Source organism: Entelurus aequoreus, linkage group LG13, assembly GCF_033978785.1.
Source record: "Entelurus aequoreus isolate RoL-2023_Sb linkage group LG13, RoL_Eaeq_v1.1, whole genome shotgun sequence".
NCBI lineage: Eukaryota > Metazoa > Chordata > Actinopteri > Syngnathiformes > Syngnathidae > Entelurus > Entelurus aequoreus.
In genome coordinates, this window is record NC_084743.1 from 67003879 (window position 1) to 67017675 (window position 13797).

Genomic DNA, 13797 nt, shown 5'->3' on the forward strand with positions numbered 1-13797 from the left:
TCAACACAAATTCTCATTGACACAACAATATAACTGTAATTTTAATGTCACATACTGCAGGCGTTATTTTAAAAGCTTTATCATCCAGTAAATTGGGTAGTTTTTCATGCAAGGCCCATGAACAACGAAATAAAATACGTATTTAATTTTATAGTACAGATCTTCATTTAATGTTTATTAAATAATAATAAAATAATTACGTTTTCTTTACATCAACTCACAAAAGAAATATGTACATTGACAACCTGTTTTAATATTATCTTAATGTTATGTATGATATACACAAACACATACACACGCACACACACATATCGATATAGACACAGTACATATAACAGTTATGCACACACTTGCAAGCAAATTACACACAAAATGGCTCAAAAACTACACTGTCATTCAAGACAGTGTGACTATGAGGTGTGAGGGGCCGTTAGGGACATTATTCAGAATTACCTCTTACGTACACTACTGAAATGCTCTCACATAAACAACTGAAATGTTTTTCTCTCACACACACTCCTGAAACACCCTTTTACACACTACTGAAATGCTCTCACATAAACAACGGTGAGAGCATTTCAGTAGTGTGTGTAAGAGTGTTTCAGTAGTGTGTGTGAGAAAAACATTTCATTTGTTTATGTGAGAGCATTTCAGTAGTGTGAATAAGAGTGTTTCAGTAGTGTGTATGAGAGTGTTTCAGTAGTGTGTGAGAAAAACATTTCAGTTGTTTATGTGAGAGCATTTCAGTAGTGTGTATAAGAGTGTTTTGGCAGTGTGTATGAGAGTATTTCAGTAGTGTGTGTGAGAGAAAAACATTTCAGTTGTCTATGTGAGAGCATTTCAGTAGTGTGAATAAGAGTGTTTCAGTAGCGTGCGTGGGAGAAAAACATTTCAGTTGCTTATGTGTGAGCATTTCAGTAGTGTGTATAAGAGTGTTTTAGCAGTGTGTATGAGAGTATTTCAGTAGTATGTGTGAGAAAAACATTTCAGTTGTTTATGTGAGAGCATTTCAGTAGTGTGAATAAGAGTGTTTCAGTCCTGTGTATGAGATTGTTTCAGTAGTGTGTGAGAGAAAAACATTTCAGTTGTTTATGTAAGAGCATTTCAGTAGTGTGTATAACAGTGATTCAGTAGTGTGTCTGAGAAACATTTTTTTTAGTTGTGTGGAGTTGTTTATGTGGGGGCATTTCAGTAGTGTGTATAAGAGTGTTTCCGTAGTGTGTGTGAGAGAAAAACATTTCAGTAGAGTATGTAAGAGGTAATTCTGAATAATGTCTCTAACGGCCCCTTATAGTGTGACACTGGCCACACACAAGCCTAGCAGTGTGTAGCTAGCATGAAGATAGCGTATGTTCTTTGTAGAAATTCCTGTTGAAAGGTTAATAACTCATTAACATTTTTACACAAAACATCTTTATGTAACCACATCTTCCACAGATTACATTACACAACTTTTTTAACACAACAGTTCACTAGTGTCATACTTGGACCAATCCAAATCGAAAACAGGTTCACGACAAACGACTTAATAAACATTGTAAACGACTTCCTAACAATGCAACATGTTATAGTAAGTAACCAAAGGGGTTAAATAGTATAAATAAAGTTTGGGCCATACCTGTAAAATAATAAAGAAAGATCACACGTTAGCGTATTTTTAAGTTTCAAATCGTTTACTAATGTTTCTGAGTCACTCAACACCATGATGCGACATTTGCTTGACACACATTACACAGTCAAAGTGACATACATAGATTAGAGTGCCTGAAAATGTGGCATTTGTGGGGTTATTTTACAAATGTACACGTAGCAGTTCCAACCAACTACACATAGTCTATTTTATCAAGATATGTTTTGTTCAGGTTTTTTTTAAACGCACACAAATGTGAATATAACAGTATTCAAAACAATATGATGCTTCAGTCTGTAGATGTTTTCAAAGAAAATGTGCTTTTTAAATAAATGTACACAATGTTGTTTACTAATGCATAGACTTAAAACATACATAAAACACTAATCTAAAAAAATCTAATGTATAAACAGTATATGAACAAGATTGTGTTAGACACAGAACAATGATGTCACACATTGCATGTGGCAAATGTCGCTAGAAAATCAAAGTTTTGACAGTTTATTTAAAATTCTGCAGTTTTATTTGCTGCTGCTGTTTGTTCTCTGTTGTATTTCTCACACTGGTTTTTTTAAGAGAATATTTCATCATACACACTGCAACTCACACTTCCTCACCAGTGTGTGTTCTCATGTGTCGTGTCAATTTATCTTTTCGTACAAAACCTTTAGCACAGATTGAACAGGAAAGGGGCTTTTTACCTGTGTGCACTGTCATGTGTCTATTCAAAAGTATATTTCGAGTAAAACCTTTAGCACAGATTGAACAGACACAATGTTTTTCACCAGTGTGTGTTGTCATGTGTGTTTTCAAATTTATATTTTGTGTAAAACTTTTAGCACAGATTGAACAAGAAAAATGTTTTTCACCAGTGTGTGTTGTCATGTGTCTTTTCAAATCACAATTTTGTGTAAAACCTTTATCACAGATGGAACAGGAAAAATGTTTTTCACCAGTGTGTGTTGTCATGTGTCTTTTCAAATGTATATTTTGTGTAAAACTTTTGGCGCAGATTGAACAAGAAAACTTTTTTTCACCAGTGTGTGTGGTCATGTGTGTTTTCAAATGACTATTGAGAGTAAAATCTTTAGCACAGACTGAACAAGAATACGGTTTTTCACCAGTGTGTGTTGTCATGTGTGCTGTCAAATGACTATTTTCTGCAAAACTTTTACCACAGATTGAACAGATAAAAGGTTTTTCACCAGTGTGTGTTCTCATGTGTATTCTTAAATGATTATTTTGTGTAAAACATTTACCACAGCTTAAACAAGAATACGGTTTTTCACCAGTGTGTGTTGTTATGTGTCTTTTCAAATCACTTTTTTGTGCAAAACCTTTACCACAGATGGAACAGGAAAACTGTTTTATACCAGTGTGTGTTGTCATGTGTCTTTTAAGATGTATATTATGTGTAAAACCTTTTGCACAGAATGAACAAGAATAAGATTTTTCACCAGTGTGTGTTGTCATGTGTGCTTTCAAATTACAATTTTCTGTAAAACCTTTACCACAGATTGAACAGATGAAGGGTTTTTCACCAGTGTGTATTCTCATGTGTCTTTTTAAATGATTATTTTGTGTAAAATCTTTACCACAGATTGAACAGACAACATGTTTTTTACCAGTGTGTGTTCTCATGTGTATTGGTAAATTATTATTTTGTTTAAAACCTTTATCACAGCTGGAACCAGAAAAAGGTCTTTCACCAGCATGTATTCTCATGTGTGTTTTAAGGTTACGACGGTGATTAAAGATTTTGCCACAGTGAGAACATTCAAAGAGTGTGTTGTCAGTGTGACATGTTGTATCAGCTTCAGAGTCTTCATCATCAGTGTCAGGAGAGTGTGACGTCATGTCATCACTATCTGATAGTGGAGCTAAGAGCTTGTCTGCTTGTGATCCTCCACAGTGGTCTCCATCAGCTTCTGTTGTCATGTGTTGAGTTGAGCTGCTGCTTGGAGGCTCCACCTCTCTCTTCTCCCCACTTTCACTTTCGACCTCATCATCTTCACTCTTCACAATGACATAAATCAATGGCATCTTGGGGACATCAACATCCTCCAGTCCTTCAAGATGATCTCCATTCTGACTGATACTTTGTTCCTCATCTTCCTCTTTAAAGAAAGGGAGCTCCTCATCTTCCTCTTTAATGTGGGTGGAATGTGGCTCCTCCTCTTCCTTTTTAATATGGGGGGGCTGTGGTTTCTCCTGGTCCATCCTGGAGGTCCCCCTCTTGCTGCTTAGGTAGAAGATGTTCTTCACAGACGTCTGCAGGACACAAGAAGACAAACACATGATTTAGAAAAGTCCAACTTTGCTCAGTCACATGAGACAATTTTTATATTAATGTACTTTCCTTTGTGTGCTTATTTTCACAGTAACTTCATTGTATTATCAATAAACAACCTCACGTTGGACGTTTGTTCATCTCTAATTTAACTTACTTTTTATTTGCCAAATTAAATTGTAACTATATATATTTATATACACAGATATATAGATATAAGCTGTGTCTCAAAAAAAGCCATTATCGGACATCCCTAGTTTTCATTTTTAGTTGTTTTTTTAAATGACCCTGACCGCACGTCCCTGAGGCAGATGGGATGTGATGGGAAACAATGCAGTTGTTTTTATTGTATAGTTTATAATCATTTTAATTGTTTGTACGCAAATAAAAATTCTCATAACCAACAATAGGTGAGGGTGGACCTACGTCACTTCCGCCTACCAATCCCCTAGCAACCGGGAATTCGTTGAAAACAAACCAGCTCACAGCGAACACAGCATTGACAGAAAAAGCATTTAACGAGCGTTGTGGCTTGGAAGTCGGCGTTAAATCCTTCATTTACGCATTTTTACTTATTCGCATATCGTGTGAAAAAACGAAAATGTATTATTTGCGTCAGACTCGTCTCAGTGAACTTTAAAGCTTCTCAGGCTTAGCTTGCTAGTTAGCTTAGCCTGCGCGCTACTAAGAAAGAGACGCGGAAATTATCAACAACAAGATCAAGTGTTAGTGTATAAAATATTGAGAGATTTGAGGGCTACATGTATTGTTTAAGTACAACAAAGGAGAGTTTAAACAGAGAAGGGGGAGGTGGCAAAATAACCTAATAAGGAAAGTAATACCAAGATTACGGGTAAATAATACTGGAATGTCCGGCAAAAAAACCCAAAAGAAAGCAGACTGACCCCTAGTAGCCTGGTCCTTGTAAGTTGTAGCCTTATGAAGGCGCAGTACAGCAGGCGAATAATGTACAAAATATATGTCTTTGTATTGAAATGTCTTGCAGACAGCATTTTGCGACTGTCTTGAAAAGTTGATTAAATGGCAACATGAAAATTATAGGGTTTATTGGTTTTTAAAAACCTAACTGTTAAGTGCAAATTTAAACGAAACCGGTTTTCGAAAATAGCTAGCTAGGCTATAGACTATATAGTATATACCGCATGTTATTTTTGTACTACAACAACTTCAGCTGTCAAACGTTATAAGGTACAAATTCAACAAGTACAACGTTAGCACGGACGGTATAGCCAAGTTGTGGTTAAGAATGTGGATTTTTGTTCCTTATATTTACCAGAAACGAAGTGATCCGAACACACAACCCGGGACTCTGGGGGACTCCAGTGAGAACCGTCCTCGTTTTCCCGGTGTAAAGCTGCGAGCCATTTGTCTCGTCTCTGTGGGCTTTTATCACGCTTTGGCAGAACAAAATACAACCTTTGTTTTCCCTGTTTCCAGTTGTGGTTAGCACAACCAAAAACAACACAGTTTTTCGGCATTTTGGAGGCAGAATGACGGGTTTAACCAGCATAGGTCGACAGGTTAAAGAGTAATGGCATCGGTTTGTTTTTAACGCCAGTCTGGTTGCTATGGCTCGAAGAACCCGTATGTAGCTCAGTTGCCCGGATGTCGGCCCTCACCTATATACTGTACCATCTTGATTTCCCTTCTTGACAATGCTCCTCCACTCAGTAAAGTTATTCTAAATGTTCTTTCATGTCACTGACGAAACATGAAGTTAGTAAAGATGTGAGAGTAAGAAGTAAACAAACCTGTTCTGTGTAACACGACTTGATGCTTCTTGAAAACAGCGTCCAGTAGTTGACGTTGTCGCTAGTTCTCTTTTGTTCGAGAAAGTTCCTCGTTGTACTCTGCCATCTTTCTTGGTTTATAACGTTACAAATATTTCTTCCACAGCCGCAGTTAGTCGCTGATTCACAAATACTCTCGGCATTTGTATTTTACACATTTACCAAAGTGACACTTTCGGTGTCACTTTGGTAGCAGCTAGCAAGCTAAGCTAACTAGCAGGATAAGTTAGCATCAGAAGCTTAGTTCAAGGTTCACGGAGTCGAGTAGAGTTCATCATTAAATGAAGACTGAATAAACTTTAGTTTGTCACACCTCAAAGACCAATAGATAAACACGTAAAAATAAAGCAATTACCGCAGACTTACAGACCAAATGCTGTTGCTTTTTACGAGACGATTGCTACCAGAATACACAATCAGTCCGCGCATGTGCAAGCGGTGAGCTACGTCACTTCCTGTTGACACCCCCCCCCCTTCTTTTTTTTAACAGAACTTTATTTACATTCATACGCGACTTTACTTCCATCTATTTTCTGCTGCTTGTCCCTTTTTGAGCCTGTCCCAGCTGCACTCGGGCGGAAGGCATCCTACACTCTGAAAAAGTCGCCACTTCATTACAATTTGTTAAGCGCATTTAATAATATAAATGGCAAAGCCATGTTGAATATCTTACGCAGTGACGTCATGTGCCTGCGTGCACTGAAATGGTATGTTGTGAGCATGCGCAGAATAAACGGCTCAGTGAGTTCCTGGACCAAAAGAAGTAATGGTGGTTTGTTTATTTCCTCCCGTGAATATAAAGTGCTAGGTAACCACATTGGTGACTGTTATAACGATAGACTGCTGCAGAAATGAGTAGTGCTACAGGTTATGGGCCCAGTCATTCAGGCCAAAGATGGTTTAGACTTTTATTCGACGGTGACGAGAAAAATTATGAACTCTGGGAAACGAGGTTCCTCGCACACATGGAGTTACGTGGTCTCGGAGGAGTTATCCTGGAATACCCGCACATAGATGAGGAAGACGAAGAAGCTCTCGCGGAAGATGAGGCAAAGAACGGTGAGGCATATGCAGAGCTAGTGCAGTGTCTAGACAATAAGAGTTTGTCGTTGATAATGAGGGACGCGAAACGTGATGGAAGAGCAGCACTGGAGATTCTTCGCGAGCATTACGCGGGAAAAGACAAACCTCGTGTTGTGAGTTTGTATTGTGAACTTTCCTCGCTCCATAAGGCTAGTAATGAAACTGTCACGGACTATATTATTAGAGCAGAGACTATTTTCACGTCATTAAGAAGAGCAGACGAACAGATAAGTGATGGGCTTCAGATAGCCATGGTAGTAAAGGGGCTACCTGACTCATATAAGCCATTCGTCGTGCACATTACCCAAACAAATGACACTGTAACGTTTGGCGAGTTTAAAACGAAACTGCGAAGTTATGAGAGTACAGAAAAATATGGGAAGAACGACGTGAATGCAGAAGAAGACAATGTGATGAAGGCTAGCGGGGCAGCAAGATTACATGGAAGAGGAAGAGGAAAGAAAATGGATCTAGCTGATGTCGAGTGTTACACATGTGGGAAAAAGGGACACATGGCCAGGACATGCCCTGACGAATCCCAGACGAGAAGAGAGTATCGAAAATGGGATACACCACATCGGGGAAGGGGACGCGGTCGAGGACGAGGCCGTGACCATATAAAGAAAGCTGATGGGGAGGCAGAACCTACATCTTTCTGTTTCTTCAAATTGAGTGACTGTCCTCCACAAATAAGAAGCAAGAAGGGTCTCATGGTCGACTGTGGCGCCACGACCCACCTGATCAACGACGCCAGAAAGTTCAAGACAGTCGACAAGAGCTTCAGGCCTGAGGACCACATGATTGAGCTTGCCGATGGAACCAAGGTGAGCGGGATGGCGAAGATGAGGGGAGACGCCGAAGTCTACTTGCTGGACAGCGAGGGACGACGAGTCAAAACAAGGCTCAAACAAGCACTTTACATCCCATCATTTCCACAAAACATTTTTTCAGTGAAATCAGCGACAGCCAACGGAGCGGAGCTACGCTTCAAGGACGGTGATAACTGGCTGGTCCACAAGGATGGTACTAAGTTCAAAATGGATGTGTATGGTAGGCTGTATTACCTTATCACAGTAGAAGATCATGTTGATGAAGTGTACGGGTGTCATGACATTCAAACATGGCATAAGATACTTGGTCATTGTAATTTTGATGATATTGCAAGATTAGAAAAGGTAGTTGAAGGGATGTCGATTAAAGGGAAACATGACAAGTCCAATCAAAACTGTGAAATATGTACACAGGGAAAGTTTACCCAAAGTAGAAACAGACAGGCAGACGCTAAAGCTACAGCTGTACTAGAACTAGTACACACAGACTTATGCGGTCCTATAGAGCCAACAGATAAAGATGGATACAGATATGCAATAGCATTTACTGATGATTACAGCGGGATGATTTTTCCATACTTTATCAAAGCGAAGAGTGACACATCAAAAGCTACAGAGAAATTCATAGCAGATGTAGCTCCATATGGAAAGATAAAGTGCATAAGGTCTGATAACGGTACAGAGTTTACCGGGCAGGAGTTCCAGTCTTTACTGAGGAGTAACGGGGTAAGGCACGAGACGAGTGCACCCTACTCACCTCATCAGAATGGAACCGCCGAAAGAGGTTGGAGAACCTTATTTGAAATGGCACGATGCATGCTATTGGAGAGTAACCTCCCAAAGCAATTATGGACATATGCTGTACAGACAGCAGCTCAAATCCGCAACAGGTGTTACAGTAAGCGTCTAGAGCAGACACCTTATTGTGTTTTCACAGGAAAAACACCTAACTTATCTAACATGGAGATATTTGGTTCCGAATGCTACGTGTATAAGCAGGATAAAAAGAAGCTGGATTCTAGATGCGAAAAAGGAGTATTTGTAGGCTATGACAAGTATAGCCCAGCATATAATGTGTATTATCCTGACACTGGAAAAGTCCTAAAACATAGGCTGGTAAAATTCATCACCAAAGGTAGTGCAGATAGCCAAACTCAGACATATTGTGATATGGGGAGTGAGATTGAGAATTATGAAGATGCACGGCCAAAGGTAGTCAAGCAGGGTCAGGGACAGCCTAATGAGAGTAAAGAGTCTAGTGTTGAGGAGACTGCTGAGGCGAAGCTACCCCTGACAGGTAGTACTCAGAGAGAACAGGGAGAAAGGAGGTATCCTATAAGAGAGAAAAAGGCTCCAGAATACTTAAAAGAGTACCAGTGTAAAGCTGAGTGTAATATTGACGATAGTGAAAATGTAGATTATTTCTACAGAGTGGCATATGATGTACCTAAAACATTTACAGAAGCTATGGACTCTAAGAAGTCAAAAATGTGGGTTGACGCAATGAAAGAGGAGATGAACTCTTTGACAGAGAATGAAACTTTCACTCTGACCCCACTGCCAAGAGGCAAACAAGCAGTGGGAGGTCGCTGGGTATATACAGTGAAAGAGAGCCCAGATGGATTAGAGACTTGTAAAGCAAGATATGTCGCAAAGGGTTATGGTCAAGTGGAAGGGATTGACTATAAAGAGACTTTTTCACCGACAGCCAACATGACGTCTGTCCGAGCATTGATGCAGGTGGCTGTACAGGAGGACCTTACCCTGCACCAAATGGATGTAAAGACTGCTTACCTACATGCTCCAATAGACTGTGATGTATATATGGAACAACCGGAAGGTTTTGAGGTCAAGTCAAAAACAGGAGAACACTTAGTGTGTAAACTCAATAAGTCATTGTATGGTTTAAAACAGTCCGGGCGTATGTGGAACATGTTACTGCATGATCATCTTACAGAGAATGGTTTTGTCCAAAATGATGCTGATCATTGTGTCTATAGCAGAGAATCTGAGAATGAGAAAGTGATTCTGTTGGTATGGGTGGATGACCTAATCATAGCGGCGAGTAGCAACACCTTACTCAGTGATGTAAAGGAAATGTTGAAGAGAAGGTTTAAGATGAAAGATATGGGTCCACTTAAACACTTTCTGGGTATTGATTTCAAACAGAGTGAAGGAGAGATCAAAATGACTCAAAAGAAACACATAGAGAAGATGTTAGCAAAATTTGGAATGTCAGACTGCAAGCCAAGATCCACCCCATGTGAGCAAAAGTTAAACTTTGACAATGAGGGTGAAGTTATCGATTCAACTGGATATAGAGAAATAGTAGGTAGTTTGATCTACATTATGACATGTACTAGACCTGACTTGAGCTGGGTTGTTAGTAAACTATCACAACACCTAGCAGAACCAACGCAGCAGCATTGGGCTACAGCAAAGCACCTACTAAGGTACTTAAAGGGTACTATAGATCAAAAACTACACTTCCAAAAATGTGAGAAAAGCCTTCAGCTTGAGGGATATAGTGATGCTGATTGGGCAGCTGATAAAAATGATAGGAGGAGCACAACTGGATACTGTTTCAGCTTGACTGAAAATGGTCCAGTTATATCGTGGAAGAGCAGGAAACAGCCAACGGTGGCACTGTCCACCTGTGAAGCTGAGTATATGGCACTAGCAGCCACTACTCAAGAGAGTATGTACCTTGTGCAACTACTTAAAGGAATAGATAGTAGTCACCAGCATCTACCAGTCAAGATATATGAGGACAACCAAGGGGCAATAGCTTTATCTAAGAACCCAGTATGCAGACAGAGGAGCAAACACGTAGATATAAAGTACCACTTTATACGGTCTGCACAAACAGAAGGGAAAATTTCTATAGAATACTGCCCTACTGCAAACATGGTAGCTGATGTTTTTACCAAGCCAGTGACAAAGGCAACATTTGAGAAGTTCAAGGGGTATTTGTTTGGAGAGTGATGTGAATTGGCAGATGTAAATAAGTTTGAAGTTTTAACACTGCCAGTATGCCAAAATGTTTTATTTTGGAGTTATGTATTATTGGTTTTTGTTTTGCCATTATAGAGAGCTATAAACATGTCTTTGAGTGGGAGTGTTAAGCGCATTTAATAATATAAATGGCAAAGCCATGTTGAATATCTTACGCAGTGACGTCATGTGCCTGCGTGCACTGAAATGGTATGTTGTGAGCATGCGCAGAATAAACGGCTCAGTGAGTTCCTGGACCAAAAGAAGTAATGGTGGTTTGTTTATTTCCTCCCGTGAATATAAAGTGCTAGGTAACCACATTGGTGACTGTTATAACGATAGACTGCTGCAGAAATGAGTAGTGCTACACAATTTACAATAAACCAGTACAATCACTACACAGAAATGGGAGCAATATACAAGTATAAAACATAAAATAGAACAATATATGACAATAAAAAATGGGAAGACAAAGAAAAATCAAAACGTTTGTGCATTTTGGGTTGTCATAATTTTAAAGAGTTTGAACACAATTTTAAATAGTTTTTAATGTTTGATTGAGACTTGATTGATTGATTGTTAATTGTTTTTGGTAGAGTTTTTAGACTAGGCAAGTTTATTTTGTACAGCACAATTCATACACAAGGCAATTTAATTCAATTTAGATACTAACAATTATGGACGAGTCATTTTGCAAGACATGTTACTGTCATAGACCCACTGGCTGCTAAATCTTAGCTCACCAATCAGACTCAAAAATTCCATGCTGACGTCTTGGTGGATTAATTGAGGATTTTGTGAAAAAAATGTTGTTTGGAGAGATTAAAAGGGAACTGCACTTTTTTTGAGGGGAAAATTTTGCCTATCATTCACAATCCTTGTAGTAAATCCTTGTACTAACTAGTAAATAAATGCAAACAAAAGTCTGCTGACAATGGAGCCTATTGGAGTCGCTCTATTCTGCCTATAAAGTGCTTAAAAAACATCCCCACACTTCCATCAACATTTCATATACACTCTGTAAGTATATATGTAATGTAGTAACAGACACATTAATAATAACTGCAGACTTCATGAGAGTCAACAAACATAATAAAACATCACTTACTGTATAATGTCTGCTCTCACTGTAATGCCGACTGACAGAGTGCGGGTATATTCCCGTTTAGATGAAGAATAAATCATAATCCTTGCGAAGGAAAAAGTTAGGTGCAACCGAACATTTTTTCGCGTCTTTTTCAACATTTCCGGGTCTAAGTTCGTTGTCAAAGTGTACCAATTTCTCAGTTTATGGCCACATCCTTCTACTATTCTTGCGCGAGGCATTTTTTTATAATCTGCAATTAACTTCCATGAGTTCAGAGGAGAGAAAGCAGCTCACCAGCTGATGATGTCAATACAGCAGTATAAGATAGTTCAGGGGTCAGGAACCTTTTTGGCTGAGAGAGCCATGAAAGCCAAATATTTTAAAATGTATTCCTGTGAGAGCCATATAATTTTGTTAACACTGAATACAACTAAATGCGTACATTTCTAAGTAAGACCAACATTTTTTGAGTATAATAAATCTCTTATTCTTTTTAATAACATTGTTTCTCTGAAGCTAACCATCAATAAATAAAATACTTATTACCATTAATGCGACTTCTGGTGCTGCATGGTTTTGCTGATGGCTTTGTAGTCTGGTTGATACGTGGTTATTTTTAACACTGTGTTTACCAACGGAATTATTCATTACTTATCGTGTTAAGCAGTGTCAGCTAAGATTTATCTGAGAGCCAGATGCAGTCATCAAAAGAGCCACATCTGGCTATAGAGCCATAGGTTCCCTACCCCTGAGCTAGTTACTTCTCTGTGAAAAATGTGCCACTAAGAAAAGGTCCTCAACGTTAGCACTTATAATAAGAATATCACCAATACTTAGTTAATATTCAAGTCACAAAATGTATTTTCAGTAGGGATGTCCGATAATGGCTTTTTGCCGATATCCGATATTCCGATATTGTCCAACTCTTTAATTACCGATACCGATATCAACCGATACCGATATCAACCGATATATGCAGTCGTGGAATTAACACATTATTATGCCTAATTTGGACAACCATGTATGGTGAATATAAGGTACTTTAAAAAAAAAAAAAAAAAATAAGATAACTAAATTAAAAACATTTTCTTGAATAAAAAAGAAAGTAAAACAATATATAAACAGTTACATAGAAACTAGTAATTAATGAAAATGAGTAAAATCAACTGTTAAAGGTTAGTACTATTAGTGGACCAGCAGCACGCATAATCATGTGTACTTACAGACTGTATCCCTTGCAGACTGTATTGATATATATTGATATATAATGTAGGAACCAGAATATTGATAACAGAAAGAAATGGGGGGAGGGAGGTTTTTTGGGTTGGTGCACTAATTGTAAGTGTATCTTGTGTTTTTTATGTTGACTTAATAAATTTTTTTAAAAAAAACGATACATATAATAAAAAAAAAACGACACCGATAATTTCCGATATTACATTTTAACGCATTTATCGGCCGATAATATCGGCAGGCCGATATTATCGGACATCCCTAATTTTCAGTATTGTTGGTGCTTTTTAAATGATTATTTATTGGATTTTATGGGCTCCGCTGTAAACAGACTTATTGTTTATTCAATATTTAGAATGCATTAAAAAAAAAAATCCATCCGTCATCAAGTCTTTCATAATGATTGTTGTCTATTTAATATTTAGAATGCATTAAAAAAAAAAATCCATCCGTCATCAAGTCTTTCATAATGATTGTGATAGATAGGCAAAATTCCCTAAAGAGTGCAGTTCCCCTTTAAAGCTGTAAATGCTGCCATAGGTGCATCAAGAAAGTATTTAGCAAAGGCTGTGAATACTTAGGTATATGGGATTTTTTAGTTTTTAAAAAAAGAAAAAATTTGCTAAATTAAAAAAAAACATTTTCACATTGTCATTATGGGGTATTGTCTGTAGAATGTTGACGACAAAATGAATTCAATCCATTCTGGAATAAGGCTGTAACATAGAAGTTGAAGCGCATTTTTAAATGCATTACTTTCTCTGTGGAGTTTGCATGTTCTCCCCGTGACGCGTGGGTTCCCTCCGGGGACTCCCACCTCCAAAAATATGCACCTGGGG

General features: G+C 38.3%; 2 protein-coding genes across 5 annotated transcripts in view; one reads left to right on the forward strand and one right to left on the reverse strand.

Moving 5' to 3' along the window:
• Positions 1–13797, forward strand: part of LOC133663618 (gastrula zinc finger protein XlCGF8.2DB-like) — a 59153-nt gene that overhangs the window by 27847 nt on the left and 17509 nt on the right. The window lies entirely within an intron of this gene.
• Positions 871–6204, reverse strand: LOC133663957 (gastrula zinc finger protein XlCGF57.1-like). 4 transcript variants are annotated; one of them, XM_062068696.1, is made up of 2 exons: positions 6098–6204; positions 871–3901 (listed from the first exon to the last, which is right to left on the reverse strand). In XM_062068696.1, exons 1-2 carry the CDS (start codon positions 6158–6160, stop codon positions 2234–2236), a joined length of 1731 nt encoding a protein of 576 aa, XP_061924680.1. In that variant the 5' UTR covers positions 6161–6204; the 3' UTR covers positions 871–2233. The 4 variants fall into 4 exon arrangements, with proteins under 4 accessions (XP_061924680.1, XP_061924682.1, XP_061924683.1 ...); XM_062068698.1 differs by having other exon boundaries at positions 872–3889; positions 5693–6186; XM_062068699.1 differs by having other exon boundaries at positions 872–3901; positions 6087–6144.